This window comes from Salvelinus fontinalis, chromosome 6 (assembly GCF_029448725.1).
Source record: "Salvelinus fontinalis isolate EN_2023a chromosome 6, ASM2944872v1, whole genome shotgun sequence".
Taxonomy (NCBI): domain Eukaryota; kingdom Metazoa; phylum Chordata; class Actinopteri; order Salmoniformes; family Salmonidae; genus Salvelinus; species Salvelinus fontinalis.
The window spans coordinates 53,512,832-53,532,831 of NC_074670.1; the positions used below are offsets into that span (position 1 = coordinate 53,512,832).

Below are 20,000 nucleotides of genomic sequence, written 5' to 3' on the forward strand. Positions count from 1 at the left end.
TTTACGAATTATCTTTGAAAAACAGGGTCCTAAAAAAGGGACATTTATTTTTTTGCTGAGTTTAACTCTCTTTATGAGCATATCAGAGATTGGGTGTTAGACTGAAGTGGGGGGAGAAGACAGGTCAAGCTACATAGACTTTTATTTGGGTTAATCTGACGTTTGGCAATTGTTTCGGTGCTGGTTTGGATGAGGTTATTCGGAAAAAGACGGCAACCAATGGCAGAGACGGCGAGCAGGAGCTGGTGTTGGGACCTGATTGTTGTGTGGCATAAAGGAGACCTGGCGCCCACCACCTCTCAAGCCCTTTAAAACGCCACTAAACCATTAAGAGGTTTTCAGCATGGGCAGTCACTGTTTTCTCACAGGGCATATTGCCTTGGCGTTGGGCAGTGTTCCTATCACTGTGAGGGGAAAACAATGGTCTCCCTCCCTCTCTCCCTCTCTCCCTCCCTCCCTCCCTCCCTCCCTCCCTCCCTCCCTCCCTCCCTCCCTCCCTCTCTCTCTCTCTCTCTGTCTGTCTGTCTGTCTGTCTGTCTGTCTGTCTGTCTGTCTGTCTGTCTGTCTGTCTGTCTCTCTCGCTCTCTCTCTCTCTCTCTTACACAGGCTGGCCACATGGAACACATTAGCAGAATGTTCCATATGGTATGCTGAAGGTCTTGTGAACATGTAACAAAGGAGTGAGTTATACCTCGGCTTTGCCGTAATGTCGAATTTGAACCTCTGTAAAATATTTTACTTCCTCACCGTGGTGTGTTGGATTTTCCCTTCTCTGCTGACAACTTCTTTTGAAGTACTGTAAGCTGACTAATTGACTACTGCACTTTTATTGTTTAATTACTCTCACTGCAACATATGGAGGTAATTATGCATAAGCATGTGTGGTATCAACTTGCATGTACTGTATAGCAAGACACATTTTTTAACCATGTGTCAATTGTTTTCCTAATTTTAATTTTGTTGTACTGTAGATTTCCACATGATTGAGCATACATACTTCCTACCCTGTACCTACAGTATTGCACTGAACGACAGTCGGATCAAACATTTAGTTTCTTCACATAGACGCAGAGGAACATCACATAGATTGTTGTCCTCTAGAGCACGGAGAGAAGTGGAGGTGACAGAAACACACCCACTCCCTTCTGTTGCCTCACTTGTCTCCTGTGAGATCCGAGAATGACGCAACCCTTGTGATTAGAGTGTGCATCCGCTTCAGCGGTGAGATATGTTAATCAGCTAGTGAATAATTACCTCCTTGGTGCCTTGATTAGACTGGAGTGACAAGGCTGGCAAAGTGTGTGCCTCAAAGAAATACGCCCCCACACACACACACCTGAGAAGTTATTATTTTTGAGTCACAGCCTAAAATGTCCCCACAGAAACGCAAATTATCTGACATTTGTTCCACAAGTCCCCTCAGAGAAGAGCTGATCTGTGTCTTTAATATATGACATGTGGCATGTCTCTGTGGAAGAGAGGGAAATTCCCTCAGTGGAGAACACTGTTCTTTCTAATAAAAAAGGAATCTTCCGCCAGTAACTTCAAAGAACTACAATAAGTTGTTGTTTGATCACTTGTAGCATTAAATGGATGTGATAAGTACTCATTGACTTGGGGGGGTTGAATCCAGATATGAGTTACATCCTCGTAAATGTCCCCATTGACATCTGTGTAGGATTTGCAGAGGCATATGAGTACGTTCATACCTTAGAATGCGGTAAACCGATAGGCCTACTCCATTGATAGAATATTCCTCTGAAAGTCAGGTGTGGTTTATCCTCTTTTTTTCCTCTTCAAAACTGCGTGGTCTAGTGTGGTGTCAGACAGGGGTAACTTGTCTAGAGGGGTGTCAGACAGGGCTTAGTGGTCTAGTGTGGTGTCAGACAGGGCTTAGTGGTCTAGTGTGGTGTCAGACGGGGGTAACTGGTCTAGTGTGGTGTCAGACAGGGGTAACTGGTCTAGTGTGGTGTCAGACAGGGGTAACTTGTCTAGAGGGGTGTCAGACAGGGGTAACTGGTCTAGTGTGGTGTCAGACAGGGCTTAGTGGTCTAGTGTGGTGTCAGACAGGGCTTAGTGGTCTAGTGTGGTGTCAGACAGGGCTTAGTGGTCTAGTGTGGTGTCAGACGGGGGTAACTGGTCTAGTGTGGTGTCAGACAGGGGTAACTGGTCTAGTGTGGTGTCAGACAGGGGTAACTGGTCTAGAGTGGTGTCAGACAGGGGTAACTGGTCTAGTGTGGTGTCAGACAGGGCTTAGTGGTCTAGTGTGGTGTCAGACAGGGGTAACTGGTCTAGTGTGGTGTCAGACAGGGGTAACTGGTCTAGAGTGGTGTCAGACAGGGGTAACTGGTCTAGTGTGGTGTCAGACAGGGCTTAGTGGTCTAGTGTGGTGTCAGACAGGGGTAACTGGTCTAGAGTGGTGTCAGACAGGGGTAACTGGTCTAGAGTGGTGTCAGACAGGGCTTAGTGGTCTAGTGTGGTGTCAGACGGGGCTTAGTGGTCTAGTGTGGTGTCAGACAGGGCTTAGTGGTCTAGTGTGGTGTCAGACAGGGGTTAGTGGTCTAGTGTGATGTCAGACAGGGGTAACTGGTCTAGAGTGGTGTCAGACAGGGCTTAGTGGTCTAGTGTGGTGTCAGACAGGGGTTAGTAGTCTAGTGTGGTGTCAGACAGGGGTTAGTGGTCTGGTGTGGTGACAGACAGGGGTTAGTAGTCTAGTGTGGTGTCAGACAGGGGTTAGTAGTCTAGTGTGGTGTCAGACAGGGGTTAGTAGTCTAGTGTGTTGTCAAACAGAGGTTAGTGGTCTGGTGTGGTGACAGACAGGGGTTAGTAGTCTAGTGGTGTCAGACAGGGGTAACTGGTATAGAGTGGTGTCAGATAGTGGTTAGTGGTCTAGAGTGGTGTGGTCTAGTGTGGTGTCAGACAGAGGTTAGAGGTCTGGTGTGGTGACAGACAGGGGTTAGTAGTCTAGTGTGGTGTCAGACAGGGGCTAGTGGTCTAGTGTGGTGTCAGACAAGGGTTAGTGGTCGAGTGTGGTGTCAGACAGAGGTTAGCAGTATAGTGTGGTGTCAGACAGGGGTTAGTAGTCTAGTGTGTTCTCAAACAGAGGTTAGTGGTCTAGTGTGGTGTCAGACAGGGGTTATTGGTCTAGTGTGATGTCAGACAGGGGTTATTGGTCTAGTGTGATGTCAGACAGGGGTAACTGGTCTAGAGTGGTGTCAGATAGTGGTTAGTGATCTAGAGTGGTGTGGTCTAGTGTGGTGTCAGACAGAGGTTAGAGGTCTAGAATGGTGTCAGACAGGGGTTAGTTGTCTAGTGTGGTGTCAGACAGGGCTTAGTGGTCTAGGGTGGTGTCAGACAAGGGCAAATAGAGGTCATAGGAGCCATAGAGAGTACATCAGTCTGGCTAAATGTTGCCATAACGGCAAAGTGTTTTAGTCTTAATTAAAAGTGTGTGTTTGGTGAGGGAACAGGCGGGAAGAGGCCCCTTCATCTTCCCTGGTGGCTCACCACTTTAAAGAGGCCAGTATGCCATGTCTGTCTGGGGCCCATCTGTCTGTCTGTCAATCACAGTTTAAAGTTCATGAAATTTCTATGAGCATCGATCGCAAGGTGGGGGAGGTCGGAGTGTTGGAGTGGCAGGCTCGGGTGATTGATCAAGCCTTTTGCTTTGAATTTATTTTCTATGCTTTCACTGTGAGGGGTGTGTGTGTGTGTGTGTGTGTGTGTGTGTGTGTGTGTGTGTGTGTGTGTGTGTGTGTGTGTGTGTGTGTGTGTGTGTGTGTGTGTGTGTGTTGGGGAGGGGGTGGTGTGTACTGTAGGTTTATGTATTGAGTTTGTTGTACAGTATGTACAGTGCAGTGTAGATGCTGATGGATAAATGTTTGGGGATATCAACTGTTTACGCTGACACAAAATACTGTATAGCAAGTCAGAGTGGATGTTTTGCATTGTATGTTTGCATGCATGTGTGTTGCGATTTCATCTTATTTTGAATGAGGGACAAATAAAAGAGAGCGAGAGAGAGGGATGAAAGGAGTAAATCAATAGCATAATGCATGTGTGTAACAGGGGCTTTAGATGCTTGTCAACAGGTCGGTGCTCCACAACCCCCAGCAGGCTACACAACCCCCAGCAGGCTCCACAACCCCCATCATGCTACACAACCCCCAGCAGGCTACACAGCCCCCATCATGCTACACAACCCCCAACAGGCTACACAACCCCCAGCAGGCTCCACAACCCCCAGCAGGCTCCACAACCCCCAACAGGCTACACAACCCCCAGCAGGCTCCACAACCCCCATCATGCTACACAACCCCCAGTAGGCTACACAGCCCCCATCATGCTACACAACCCCCAACAGGCTACACAACCCCCAGCAGGCTCCACAACCCCCATCATGCTACACAACCCCCAGCAGGCTACACAGCCCCCAACAGGCTACACAACCCCCAACAGGCTACACAGCCCCCAACAGGCTACACAGCCCCCAACAGGCTACACAACCCCCAGCAGGCTACACAACCCACAGCAGGCTACACAACCCACAGCAGGCTACACAGCCCCCAACAGGCTCCACAACCCCCAGCAGGCTCCACAACCCCCATCATGCTCCACAACCCCCAACAGGCTACACAACCCCCAACAGGCTACACAACCCCCAACAGGCTACACAACCCCCATCATGCTACACAACCCCCGGCAGGCTACACAGCCCCCAACAGGCTACACAGCCCCCAACAGGCTCCACAACCCCCAGCAGGCTCCACAACCCCCAACAGGCTACACAACCCCCAACAGGCTACACAACCCCCAACCGGCTACACAACCCCCAGCAGGCTACACAACCCCCAGCAGGCTACACAACCCCCAACAGGCTACACAACCCCCAGCAGGCTACACAACCCCCAGCAAGCTACACAACCCCCAGCAAGCTACACAACCCCCATCATGCTACACAACCCCCAGCAGGCTACACAGCCCCCAACAGGCTACACAACCCCCAGCAGGCTACACAACCCCCAGCAGGCTACACAACCCCCAGCAGGCTTCACAACCCCCAGCAGGCTACACAACCCCCAGCAGGCTACACAACCCCCAGCAGGCTACACAACCCCCAGCAAGCTACACATAGCAGAGTCAGATCAGTCCTTCTGCTTATGGCTCACACTGTTGTGCGACTGACAATTTCTTCCCCCAGAAGGAAGGGAGGAAATGATCTGATACACACACCTGTAGACACAGCGATGACCTGCGTCAATCATAACATGAATAAAGATGAAGCCCATGCTGCTCTGGGATGCAAGCCACTCCAAATCCCCCGTATCCCCTGTTCTGTCAGTCGGGCGTTGGACATGGGCTTGGGCCTTGATGCTATATTTCATATGGAATTTGAAATGATAAGTGCAATGAAGGAAAATCCATGGAGAGCCTATGAGCTGAGTGTGGTGGAGGAGGATAGTGGAGATTTATGGGTTTCGGGATGATCCTCATCGGGGACATGGCTGTGCAAGATGAAGAAAAAAGATTCCCAAAGTGCATATTCCATCCATCAGCTATATCTGGTAAATATGTACAGAATCAGCTAGCAGCCAAGTAGAAAAGCAGAAGCCACTTAAGTGTTCGGAAGGGCAGTGGCGGTGAGGAAAAGTACATAGAAAATAGCTCAACATAAATAGATGTAAACATGTTGGAGAATGAGGATGTAAACATATGCTGAATGAATGTATATATGAATGCACCATTTGAGCATGCAAACGTTTTAAAGCTTGGGAGCCTTAGTCCCTACCACCCGTGAGACTGATTGTAAAAGAGCAGTGAGACTATGGCTACGTTCCAATAATATTAACTGACTTCCTATTCTAGACCACCAATCTGAAAGGACTTTATTAGTGAAAGTTCTGTAGTTGAACACCTATCCAATACCCCAGTAGCAACAAATGAAAGGTAGGTATTTAAGAATATTGGACCAGCTTTACTCTACCATGTCTTCCAGATTTGTTAGGTTCAGGGGGTTGTAGGTAAGCATCCCCTCTGATCACGTTGACCTTGTAGAGGTACACTGTTTTAACTCTGACTGAACCTCTTGCTCCTGCTAACTGAAGTCGTTTGGGTCCTTTGGAAAGCAGAGCTGTTTGAAATAAGACAGAGAGCAACATGGGAATTGATTTTGAGGGAGCTTTAGGTAGCCTCCTCCTAAACCTCTAGAAATAGGTTAGGACATCTGGCTCGACGTGTGGAGGTTTGTCACATGGATTGAAAGATGATATATTACACTTTTAAGATAAAATGGGAATTTCTTTTCACAAATCAAATCAAATTGTATTGGTCACGTACACATGGTTAGCAGATGTTAATGCAAGTGTAGGGAAATGCTTGTGCTTCTAGTTCTGACCGTGCAGTAATCTAACAAGTAATCTAACAATTTCACAACAACTACCTTATACACACAAGTGTAAAGGAATGAATAAGAATATGTACATATAAATATATGGATGAGCGATGGCCGAACGGCATAGGCAAGATGCAGTAGATGTATAGAGTACAGTATATACTGTACATATGAGATGAGTAATGTAGGGTATGTAAACATTATATAAAGTGGCATTGTTTAACGTGGCTAGTGATACATTTATTACATCCAATTTTTAATTATTAAAGTGGCTAGAGATTTGAGTCAGTATGTTGGCAGCAGCCACTCAATGTTAGTGATGGCTGTTTAACAGTCTGATGGCCTTGAGATAGAAGGTGTTTTTCAGTCTCTCGGTCCCAGCTTTGATGCACTTGTACTGACCTCGCCTTCTGGAAGATAGCGGGGTGAACAGGCAGTGGCTCGGGTGGTTGTTGTCCTTGATGATCTTTTTGGCCTTCCTGTGACATCGGGTGCTGTAGGTGTCCTGGAGGGCAGGTAGTTTGCCGCCGGTGATGCGTTGTGCAGACTTCACTACCCTCTGGAGAGCCTTACGGTTGTGGGTGGAGCAGCTGCCGTACCAGGCGATGCTACAGCCCGACAAGATGCTCTCGATTGTGCATCTGTAACAGTTTGTGAGTGTTTTTGGTGTCAAGCCAAATTTCTTCAGCCTCCTGATGTTGAAGAGGCGCTGTTGCGCCGCCTTCACCACACTGGCTGTGTGGGTGGACCATTTCAGTTTGTCCGTGATGTGTATGCCGAGGAACTTAAAACTTTCCACCTTCTCCACTACTGTCCCGTCGATGTGGATAGGGGGCTGCTCCCTCTGCTGTTTCCTGAAGTCCACGATCATCTCCTTTGTTTTGTTGACATTGAGTGTGAGGTGATTTTCCTGACACCACACTCCGAGGGCCCTCAACCTCCTCCCTGTAGGCCATCTCGTCGTTGTTGGTAATCAAGCCTACCACTGTAGTGTCGTCTGCAAACTTGATGATTGAGTTGGAGGCGTGCATGGCCACGCAGTCATGGGTGAACAGGGAGTACAGGAGAAGGCTGAGAACGCATCATTGTGGGGCCCCAGTGTTGAGGATCAGCGGGGTGGAGATGTTGTTTCCTACCCTCACTACCTGGGGGCGGCCCATCAGAAAGTCCAGGACCCAGTTGCACAGGGCGGGGTCGAGACTCAGGGTCTCGAGCTTAATGACGAGTTTGGAGGGTACTATGGTGTTAAATGCTGAGCTGTAATCGATGAACAGCATTCTTACATAGGTATTCCTCTTGTCCAGATGGGTTAGGGCAGAGTGCAGTGTGATTGCGATTGTGTCGTCTGTTGACCTATTGGGGCGGTAAGCAAATTGGAGTGGGGACTAGGGTGTCAGGTAGGGTGGAGGTGATATGATCCTTGAATAGTCTCTCAAAGCACTTCATGATGACGGAAGTGAGTGCTACGGGGTGATAGTCGTTTAGCTCAGTTACCTTAGCTTTCTTGGGAACAGAATTAATGGTGGCCCTCTTGAAGCATCTGGGAACAGCCGACTGGGACAGGGATTGATTGAGTGTGTCCGTAAACACACCAGCCAGCTGGTCTGCGCATGCTCTGAGGACGCGATTAGGAATGCCGTCTGGGCCGGCAGCCTTGCGACGGTTAACTGTTTTACTCACATTGGCTGCGGTGAAGGAGAGCCCGCAGGTTTTGGTAGCGGGCCGTGTCAGTGGCACTGTATTGTCCTCAAAGCGAGCAAAGAAGTTGTTTAGTTTGCCTGGGAGCAAGATATCGGTGTCCGCGACGGGGCTGGTTTTCCTTTTGTAATCCGTGATTGACTGTAGACCCTGCCACATACGTCTCGTGTCTGAGCCGTTGAATTGCGACTCTACTTTCTACGCTTAGCTTGTTTTGTTGCCTTGCGGAGGGAATAGCTACACTGTTTGTATTCAAAATAAAGACTTTGCAACTTGAAACAATACTCCCAACCAACAAAAGTGGTGTTTTGCATATAGTGAAGTCAGAACACAGGAGGTTCGTGGCAGCTTAATCAGGGAGAACAGGCTTGTGGTAATGGCGGGAGCGGAATCAGTGAAATGGTATCACATACACCAAACACATGGTTTCCAGTTGTTTGATGCCATTCCATTTGCTCCCTTCAAGCCATTATTTTGAGCTGTCCTCCATTCAGCAGCCTCCACTTTGTCAGAACGATGTCAGAGTATGAAAGTAGAAGAAATGACACTTAAGGTGATGATCAACTGAACATTATCATGCCTAATGACAATTTATGAATAGTTCAGATAGATGGTTTATCTGACCTTAAAGTAGCAATCAGCAGTAGAAACAATAACAAAGCGGCATCCCCACCCTTGGTTTGGTTAAAAGCTGAGGGATGTGGCTAGAGAAATGTAATCACTCTGACAGAGCTATGGATGCAAGGACTGACCATCCATTATATCAAATGTAGAATGTTAACCATGTTATGAGGCTATATAGTGTTTGTTTACATTTACTTTGTTTACAAACATTGGCGTAAAGAAAGGTTATATTTTAGTTCTGATGGGGTACGACAGTTGAACTAAGCTCATGAGGCATTTCTAAGTTATATTCTTCAAGAATTAATGCTTACATGTCATTAATTTATAAATCCCAAAATTTATGTATCATCTGCTGATTTAAAAGCCTCAATTTGGACTAGATTATTCTCCTTAACCCAAAAACTTCTGTCTGACCTGTATAGTGTTCTGCTGTCACCAGCACTATCTACCTAGTGCTATCTGCCTAGTGCTATCTACTGTGCCTAGTGCTGTTGTGTGATCTGGGATCATGTTTCACTACCACTCCTCTCAGCCTTGGTTGAGTGTGTTAGTGGAAATCCCATTCACCATCTCCCTCCCTTTTGTCCCAGTCGAGTGGTCACCTAATAACAACGCTCTCTTTAGTGAGACCCCAGTCGACTGTTTGATCACTTTCATGGAGAGAGGGAGAAATCGAGGGCAATAATTGGATGATTAAATAAATAAAAAATGATACCTCGCCGACCCCTCTCTCTCTCTTTCTCCCTCTCTCTCCCTCACTCATATTCTCTCCTCCTCTTCCCACCGAACTGCATTATCTTTCCCCTTTAAAAAAATCCAAACGTCAGACACCGCAAAGACACGAAGATGCCTGGGCCCCCTGAAAAAAAAATCAATACAAATTACGATGGAGAAAGTGGCACTGATGGCTGGAATTGCAGCATATGTTTACACTAAATCAGGCAATCTATCTTCATATGGGGTGTGTAATGCGTAGGGGGTCAGGGTTCACGCAGCGCGTCGGCGCTCTCCAATTACTCAGGCTCTTTGCGAGGAGGCAGCCGTATCGATTGGCTGAGAGGACAGGGGCCTACAGGCAGCCAATGGGGCGCTGGGGTCAAAGTGCTAGGGGATTTTAATAAGGGGAAGTAATGGTCTTAATTTCTGGGGGGCAGTAGAGGGAGAGACGTCTGTTCCACTACCCTCCAGCCTCCCCGGCGAAATGAGATTCTCTTTCTGCCTCTCTCTCTCTCTCTCTCTGTCTCTCTCTCTCTCTCTCTTCCTGTGTGTGTCCGTCCCCTTTCTCTTGCTTTGTCTCTCCTTCACTTGTTCTCTCACTTGTCCTACTCTCTTGGTAGATGGCTGTTTTTAGAATTATCCCTGGTTGTGTTGAAATTCCCTTTCCCAATACTCAGCCTTAACACTCTGACAAGGCCTTAGGAATACCTTATTATCCAAAGACATCTGTTTGGTTTCAAAGTAGACTATCCCCTCTTCATCCCAACAAGGGAGAAATCGTCCATGAGAGAGTAATCCATTCCAGGCCTCTCAGGGGCCAGGGGCAGAGATTCAACATGGAAGCCTGTGTGGAGAGGGAACGTAGAGGCTCCGTCACCCTTCAGATAACATCCCCACCCAGCCCCAGCCTGAAAGCCCTTTTCTCCTTCCCTTGGTGTGAAACGGGCCTCCAACAAATTTGATTTAGCAGCTCGCGGGTGCCCATTCCTGAGGAAAGAAAACAAATATTGTTATAATGGTAATAACATCTATTTGCCGCTCGCGACAAACAGCAGCGGGCCTTTGAAAAGACCCTGCGCTGCTGCTACCACCTTATTCTTATTCATGAAAGCGCCGGTTATGCATATTAGTGCAAACTAGCTATTCTACTTACTGGCATTTGGTGTGTCAATCATCCTTACAGGGCAAGAAGGCTGACAAATTGTCCCCAAAGTCAAATTTGACAGCCTTTTATGATTAATGGGCTTGATTATGGAGAAATATCTCCTTAACTCATTTCCGGGTGTTTCTCTTTTCCCCTTCGTATCGAAACGGAGAGGAATGGAGATTGTGTTGTTTTCAAACGGGGGGGGGGGGGGGGGGGGGGGTAATGAAATAAAAAGGGGGAGGTGTGAGGGGCTTGGAGTGAGGGCGGTGCAATTGAATTAGTTAGGAATGCTCTGTGAAAGGGATAGTGACTGGGACAGGTTGAGTAGAAGGCCTCACGCTTAATAAACAGCAGTAGAAGAAAGAGAGAGACATGCCGGTGGAGGAAGAGATGGGCTGACACAAGGCCATTGTAGAGCTCCTGTATCAGGGCAGGACAGCCAGGCAGGGGAGATATGCTACTCTAGAATGTGACATAATACCTTCAAAAGGCCATCATAAGGCCTTCAGAAGGTCTTCATAGGCATACAGATGTAAGAAATATATATATATTTTTTAAATGTGCCATTGGTGCCATCCACTAAATGTGCCATCCACTTTGTTTGTAGAGATATCACTCAGCAATACTCTAACCATGATAATTCTCTCTCTTTCCAGCCTTGAATGAGCCTACCATCGACTACGGCTTCCAGAGGCTACAGAAAGTCATCCCCAGACACCCAGGAGATCCAGAGAGGTTACCTAAGGTCAGTGATACGCCTCAGAGGACACCAAGGAGTACATCATCCCCTGTTGTTACTCCAAAGACCACCCAGACCATATAGACTTCGGACTGCCAAATATCTGAGTTTATAGAGGGCAAACCAGATCTGTTAGATTGGATTAATTTGTTCCACTCAATATGGACCTGGCCTTTGGAACATACTCCGATGCCAAGGGGCACATTGTTCTGATAACTTGTACAATTGGAAACAGGTGTTTATATGATGTTGTATTGGTGTTGTAGAGTTTGAGACAGTGTTTCTGGTCTTGTTATTTTTAGGTTTGAGGTAGTAACAAACATGCAGATGCAAAGTCACTGCTTATACAAATATATCTCCATTCCATGCACACGTGTAGACACACAAACTGAGTATACAAAACCTGACATAGACTGACCAGGTGAATCCAGGTGAAAGCTATGATCCCTTATTGATGTAACCTGTTAAATCTGCTTCAATCAGTCTAGATGAAGGGTTGGAGACAGGTTGAAGAAGGATTTTTAAGCCTTGAGACAATTGAGACATGGATTGTGTATGTGTGCCATTCAGAGGGTGAATAGTAGAAGGTGAATGGTAGAAGGTCCCAGGCACACCGGTTTGAGTGTGTCAAGTACTGCAGAGCTGCTGGGTTTTTCACTCTAAACAGTTTCCAGTGTGTATCAAGAACAGCCCACCACCCAAAGGACATCCAGCCAACTTGACACAAAAGTGGGAAGCATTGGAGTCAACATGGGCCAGCTTCCTTGTGGAATGCTTTCGACACCTTGTAAAGTCCATGCACTGACGAATTGAGGCTGCTCTGAGGGCAAAAGGGGGTGCAACTCAATATTTGGAAGGTGTTCCTAATGTTTTGTAAACTCAGTGTAGAAGCACGCAAGCACGCACACACGCACACACACATTAGGCAGGGCCAAGAACACAGGCAGCCGTCAGGTGCCCTGGGCGGTTTGCCGCCTGGTTAGTATGAAAAGATTATTTTCCCCCAAAAAAGGTGCACCACTAAATGAGTGAGATTGTTTTGGGCAGGGAACTGCTGTAAAGAGGGATACGATCAGATGTGGCCTGACAGTCTAAAACAGCTGCCAAATTGAAACCATTTATCAAAATCTGACATCTGAGATCCAGTCACCAAAAAAGCAGTTTATTTGTAAATTGATACTATTAGCGAGCATATATTGTCTGGCCCCTTTGATGCCCTGATTTGTGGCGGAGGGAGAATGTCCCTATCAGCCGTTATATATTTATTTATTCAAAAGAAAACTCAATAAGCGTATAGATTTTCCTCCATCTTCTCTTCAGCCGCTAGCTTTCTCGACATTTTAGACAGAAGGAAATAACAACAAGACTAACACATAAAAGCTTGCTATTCGTGAAGTACCTCATTGCTCTCACCCAATGTGGCTTGTCAGGAAAGACTCACACAGTCACTCTGGAACAGTAAGGCTGACATTTCATCTCTTTGTTATCTTCTCTCCTTTGCTTTTCTTGTAGGATGGAAAGGTTGGTCAGGACCATTTGTAGAGTATCTTAGGCAGGGAGCAAAGCTACCCCAAGCTACGTTCAGAGGCAATAGGCACCAACACTTGCTATTGGAACCAAATGAAGTCAAATTGAAGTAATTTTTTAGGCAGGAAGCAACAGAGCAAGTCTAGAAGGGTGGGAATAAGTGGGATTCCATGTAAATAATGATAGGGGAAAACACTGGCTGTTGGTTTTTGATGTTTTCCTTTGTAGCTGAGAAACCCCATTTGAGTGATTAGATTAGGAGGTTGGCAGCCGCACTTCTTCAACGAGCCGGTCCCAGAGCTGGAACCCTAGCCCCAGTGATAGACAGACAGAGCAGACTGGGGCTAAAGCATGGCCAACTGGTCACTGATGACCTCGGAGGCTGGGGCTGGATCAGTTCGCCTCTAATTTCATTTCCAGTCTGCCTTGGCTGCAAGCGGACACTTCCCCATCCAGATCTATGGAGGATATGTGGTTTAAGCTCTAGCCTCCCCTTATTGCTCAGCATGGGAGGCAGCAGCATATTTGCGAGGTCCACTCTGTTCCAGGATCTTTGTGGTAGAAGACCCATTCCCAGGTCACGGCAAGTTTAACGGCCTATGAATCCTCTTAAATAGACACCTGGATGGTGATGCGTTCCTTACATGCGGAGGGCCTATTTTCCTAAGATACGGCCATACGGGAGGCCTGTTTTGATACAGAGCAGACAAACAAATGGAGATGGAGCTAAAAAGCTAACCGAGGTGAAGAGTTTGCTGTCTTGTTGGCCAAAATGTGTTAACGGTTGAAAAAGCATGTTCTGGCCTTATATGACCTCTTAGGCTAGATGTGTTTGCCACCTGTTTGGCCATTACATCTGAATCAACTGCCAGGGTTAATGGGGCAATTATATTCAATGCAATGTTAGTGCTGGTGTGTAACAAAAGCCTGCACTCCCTATATCTAGTCCAAGACCTGAGCTGTTAGTTTGTGCTCTAATCTATACTGAACAAAAATGTAAACGCAACATGTAAAGTGTTGGTTTCATGAGTTTAAATTAAAAATCCCAGAAATGTTCCATATGCACAAATAGCTTATTTATCTCAAAATGTGTGCACAAATTTGTTTACTTCCTTGTTAGTGAGCATTTCTCCTTTGCCAATATAATCCATCTACTTGACAGGTGTGGCATATCAAGAAGCTCATTAAACAGCATGATCATTACACATTTGCACCTTGTGCTGGGGACAATAAAAGGCCACTTTAAAATGTGCAGTTTTGTCACACAACACAATGCCACAGATTTCTCAAGTTTTGAGGGAGCGTGCAATTGGCTTGCTGACTGCAGGAAAGTCCACCAGAGTTGTTGCCAGACAATTGAATGTTAATTTCTCTACGATAAGCCGCCTCCAACGTTGTTTTAGAGAATTTGTCAGTACATCCAACCGGCATCCCAACCGCAGACCACATGTAACCACGCCAGCACTTGACATCCACATCCGGCTTCTTCACCTGTAGGATAGCTAGAGATAGCTAGAGGTAGCTAGAGATAGCTAGAGGTAGCTAGAGGTAGCTAGAGGTAGCTAGAGATAGCTAGAGGTAGCTAGAGATAGCTAGAGGTAGCGCTCCCTATGTGTTGCAACTAGGTGGCTGTGGGACGGCTGTGCAGAGCCAGGCAAGGGGTGATTTATCATTGTTAAGGGACCTGTCGGAAGGCTTCTTCTCCCGGGTCTGCTGATCCCTTCTCTCCGGGAACCTCTGGAACCAGGGAGCCATCCTCCCATAATTGAGCTCCTGGAAAGCAATGGAAGAAAATAGGTGGAATATGTCTGGAGGCAGATGCAAGGAGGACTGGGGCGTTGGGGGCCAGGGGCACGGGCTGGGGCTCAGGGGGGTTGGGTTAGGTGAGATTGGTAGAAGAGTTACGGGAGAGATTTTGCTCGCTCATGTTCAGTCCAATGTTTGATAAGGAGGATGCAGTTACATGCGGTATGATAAAGGCACATTCCATAACATTTTCACATGAAAATAGCAATTATTAATGTCTTTCTGTGATAGTCAAGACATACAATTCCTTGAGAGAAAAACTATTTTGTATTGTTGCTAAAATGTTATATAGTAATGCACATTAAAAGTAGCACTGAGAGGAAGTGACATAGGCTGGGTTTCCAGTTGATAGGTTATGAATTGTGATTCAATTTATAGATACAGAAGTTCAAGTAATATTTTACATTTTTTTATTTAACCTTTGTTTAACTAGGCAAGTCAGTTAATAACAAATTCTTATTTACAATGACGGCCTAAGAACAGTGGGTTAACTGCCTTGTTCAGGGGTAGAACGACAGAGTTTTACCTTGGCAACTCGTGGATTCGATCTAGCAACCTTTCGGTTACTGGCCCACCACTCTAACTACTAAGCTACCTGCTGCCCCAAGTCAAATCCTCTTAGAAAATGACAGGCATTTTCAAACTCATGAGTCAAATTGGAATTCATTTCCTCAATCGACCTGACTTGAAGATGACCCCAGTCCGTTTAGGATATTCTATAATTCCTGCTCTTTCATATCGTTCTTCTTGTGAGTTATTCCACCTGGAGCTCTGAAGTACCCTAAAGAGACGTTCACTCTCTAGATGTGTGGTCTGTCGCTCCAGAATACTGTATGTGCCTTTCCCTCTTGGCCTGGATACAGATGAGAGCATGGAGCATGGTGGATGAAATGATTTCCACCTCTGTCTGAAGTCATAAAAGAGAGACATACACTAGCTAAAACCTGTTTTTCCCCCGGTGTAAGGTAGAAAGGGCTTTAAAGACATCAGTGTAGAGGCTTCCAGGATAGAGGCTGGGAACAGACTCTTCCTACTCACACATAGGGAGGGAGTCTCTTGTAGGGCCAACTTCTCATCCCGTCCTGGCAGTTGACCCACTGAGGATGGAAGAGAGAATTCTCCTTTCCTTCCCTCCAGTCCTCCGCCAAGTCCCCTCTTCTTCCCCCTTCATGGTGGGGAGGTGCTCTCTCTCTCTCTACTAGAGTATGTAGTGAATCTTTCCACCCTTGCATATTCCATGTTTGATGTTTATTCATATTGCAAATGGGTAATTTCAAGAATCAAGATACTACCGTTATATTGAGTTCAAGTGACACTCACACTTTATACTAGCACTAAACCAGCATTTGACACACCATGGAAACGTCTGTAGTACCTACATCTCCTCAATCTTTCAGATCATTGGCTGAGGTGATTATTGAATGAGCCGTCACGCTGCTTCTATCCCACCATCCCTCCATCCCTCTATCTATCCCTCCATCCATCCCCCCTCTATCCCTCCATCCCTCTATCCCTGCATCCTTCCATCCATCCCTCCCTCCGTCCCCCCTCTCTCGCCTCAGAGGTGTGGGCCAGTGATAAGAGATTATGATGATAACTGGGAGGCAGTGCATTACCGTATTGATTGGGGCTGAGCTTTCAGCGGCGTTAAAGCACCCGCGCTCTGATTGCCGGCACTTGCGCTGACAGGAATCCAATGGCGTTGTCTCTCCTCGTCGCTATAGGGAGGGGTGTGTGTGCATGTGTGGGTATATGGGTGTTGGGAGGGTGGGGTGTATGTGTGTGTAAGAGAGAGGGGGGGTTATGAGTGTGAATGTGGATATGTGTGTGTGTGTGTGTGGTTCACAACAAGGCAGTGCAAGGCCCATCTCTCACCTCCACACATATACGGCCTGGCCTGTTCTTAGTTGGTTATCTAAAGGTTCTCAGAACAGGCGGCCTGTTATTTGTTGGTTATCTAAAGGTTCTCAGAACAGGCGGCCTGTTCTTAGTTGGTTATCTAAAGGTTCTCAGAACAGGCGGCCTGTTCTTAGTTGGTTATCTAAAGGTTCTCAGAACAGGCGGCCTGTTCTTAGTTGGTTATCTAATTGTTGTTATTATCTGGAGATAATTAGCTAAATCCATTGTAGATTAGTGAGCTGAGGAATTTCTGTACTTAACGAAGTGCTTCATTTATTCTGCGATAATACTCTGGAGAATGTCCTCCAAAGAGTCTTTTCTTTGCATTTGTTTTCAAGATTGGGGTTATTTAGGGGGTTGTTCTTAGCATCAGAAACTGGCCACACATTTCAAACAATTGAACGCACACACGCACACACACACACACTCACACACACACACGCACGCACGCACGCACGCACACTCACACACACACACACACACACACACACACACACACACACACACACACACACACACACACACACACACACACACACACACACACACACACACACACACACACACACACACACACACACACACACACACAAACACACAAACACACAAAACACACGCAAACCAAAGCAGAGTAGCACCAACGAGCAGTAAGGCCTCGAAGGCGTCGTTACCTTGAGAAGGCTGTTGTGTCTGTCATTGCCTAATGAAAAAAGGAGAGACCGACTGTGGCAAACACACACACACCAGTGTGTAGAGGCAGGAATGTGTGTGTGTCCCTATGTGTGTGGGTTTGAGGCATCGGGCGGGAGGGGGTTGCCAAAGTTCCCTGTGGCAGGCAGGGTGTTGCAGCCGCCAAGCCTCAGAGACATTAACTAACTTCTGTTTTATAATGGAGATTAATGAAGCGAGCACATGCCAGAGGGGGAGAGGAGAGGAGAGACGATAAGAGGAGAGAGGATGAGAGAAGGGGAGGAGGGGTCCGAGATACACTCCTCATGGGGGTATAGCGGTTGGCAGTGCCAAGGTATGACAGATTGTGCCCTCTCTCAGTGGATAGGGACAGGGGACAGGGTTCGGGTGTAGAGCTGGGGGTGGGGTGGAGATTGACAGGAGCTGGAACGGGAGCTCTATTGCTTTTTTGTGGTGGGGGTGTCTGTGTGTCTGTGTGACTGTGTGACTGTGTGTCTGTGTGCCTGCAGGATAGCTGTGGGGTCAGTAGGAGTGTTGGGGTGTCTGTGTGACTGTGTGACTGTGTGTCTGTGTGACTGTGTGTCTATGTGCCTGCAGGATAGATGTGGGGTCAGTAGGAATGTTGGGGTGTCTGTGTGTCTGCAGGATAGATGTGGGGTCAGTAGGAATGTTGGGGTGTCTGTGTGTCTGCAGGATAGATGTGGGGTCAGTAGGAATGTTGGGGTGTCTGTGTGTCTGTGTCTGCAGGATAGCTGTGGGGTCGGTAGGAGTGTTGGGGTGGGCAGGTGGGTCTGTGTCTGCAGGATAGCTGTGGGGTCGGTAGGAGTGTTGGGGTGGGCAGGTGGGTCTGTGTCTGCAGGATAGCTGTGGGGTCAGTAGGAGTGTTGGGGTGTCTGTGTGTCTGTGTCTGCAGGATAGCTGTGGGGTCGGTAGGAGTGTTGGGGTGGGCAGGCGGGTCTGTGTCTGCAGGATAGCTGTGGGGTCAGTAGGAGTGTTGGGGTGGGCAGGTGGGTCTGTGTCTGCAGGATAGCTGTGGGGTCAGTAGGAGTGTTGGGGTGGGCAGGTGGGTCTGTGTCTGCAGGATAGCTGTGGGGTCGGTAGGAGTGTTGGGGTGGGCAGGCGGGTCTGTGTCTGCAGGATAGCTGTGGGGTCAGTAGGAGTGTTGGGGTAGGCAGGTGGGTCTGTGTCTGCAGGATAGCTGTGGGGTCAGTAGGAGTGTTGGGGTAGGCAGGTGGGTGTGTGTCTGCAGGATATCTGTGGGGTCAGTAGGAGTGTTGGGGTAGGCAGGTGGGTGTGTGTCTGCAGGATATCTGTGGGGTCAGTAGGAGTGTTGGGGTAGGCAGGTGGGTGTGTGTCTGCAGGATAGCTGTGGGGTCAGTAGGAGTGTTGGGGTAGGCAGGTGGGCACAGAGGAAGGGCAGTCTGGCGTGGTGGATCTCAGATAGATGTGAAACTCTACTAAGGTACACTCTCACACACAGGCACGCGTATGAACACACAGGCACGCGTATGAACACACAGGCACGCGTATGAACACACACACGCAAACACACACGCTCACGCATGCTCTTTATTTAAAACGTGTGCACATAGAAAAATAAAATCAACCAATATATTAGTGAATCTAATTTCCATTGATGTATATATTCAGAAGAGAATCCATGAAGTTATCAAAAACTCACACACCCCTTCCTCACTCTGTAACTCAGGCCTGCCCATCTAGGCAGATGGTAATTCCTCAGACTGATTCGACTTTACTTGGATCCTTTTTCCTGAGGTCAAATTTTGTCGTGGGAAATGGGGGACAGAAAGGGAGAAGAGCATCCTCATGCACTCTTTCCCTGTCAAACAGTGAACACAGGGCTAACAGTGAGGGAATAGTTAAATGATTAAATGATAAGAAAAAAAGTTATTCCCGGACATGTTTACCACAGCACATTTCCTTTGACAGAGTTTTTGGTCAAGTTAAACTCTTTTTTTTTACACAAGGAAAAGGCTAGATGTGTTGTAGGAACCAATCAGGCTCCAGACAGGCAGACAGAGGCCCCTCCTCATTGTAATACCCCAGAGACCTCCAGCAGAGGCTCCCACAACACCAGCTCTCATCCCCAGAGCCCTGGAAACAACAACCAACCCAGCTCTCCCCACCTCACCCACTCCTCTTCTCTCCCCACCTCACCCACTCCTCTTCTCTCCCCACCTCACCCACTCCTCTTCTCTCCCCACCTCACTCACTCCTCTTCTCTCCCCACCTCACCCACTCCTCTTCTCTCCCCACCTCACCCACTCCTCTTCTCTCCCCACCTCACCCACTCCTCTTCTCTCCCCACCTCACCCACTCCTCTTCTCTCCCCACCTCACCCACTCCTCTTCTCTCCCCACCTCACCCACTCCTCTTCTCTCCCCACCTCACCCACTCCTCTTCTCTCCCCACCTCACCCACTCCTCTTCTCTCCCCACCTCACCCACTCCTCTTCTCTCCCCACCTCACCCACTCCTCTTCTCTCCCCACCTCACCCACTCCTCTTCTCTGTCCTCCTTATGTCACGTCTCCTTTCCGCTCTCGTGTTGTGTCGTGTTGTGACGTCTCGTCCCTTTCTCCTCTCCTCTCCTCTCCTCTCCTCTCCTCTCCTCTCCTCTCCTCTCCTCTCCTCTCCTCTCCTCTCCTCTCCTCTCATTCTTCCTGTGAAAGGATACTGGGCTGTGTGAATATGCCTGTGTTTGTCCCCCCATTTAGCCCCGGCGAGTGTCAGCGACTCCTCC

General features: G+C 47.7%; 1 protein-coding gene across 8 annotated transcripts in view; it reads left to right on the top strand.

Moving 5' to 3' along the window:
* LOC129858125 (transcription factor COE3-like) overlaps positions 1 to 20,000 on the top strand; it is a 104,453-nt gene that overhangs the window by 72,958 nt on the left and 11,495 nt on the right. For all 8 annotated transcript variants that reach the window (XM_055927105.1, XM_055927107.1, XM_055927109.1 and 5 more), the window contains exon 11: positions 11,234 to 11,322. In XM_055927105.1, the coding sequence (XP_055783080.1) occupies positions 11,234 to 11,322 (89 nt within the window). The remainder of the gene's footprint in view (positions 1 to 11,233; positions 11,323 to 20,000) is intronic.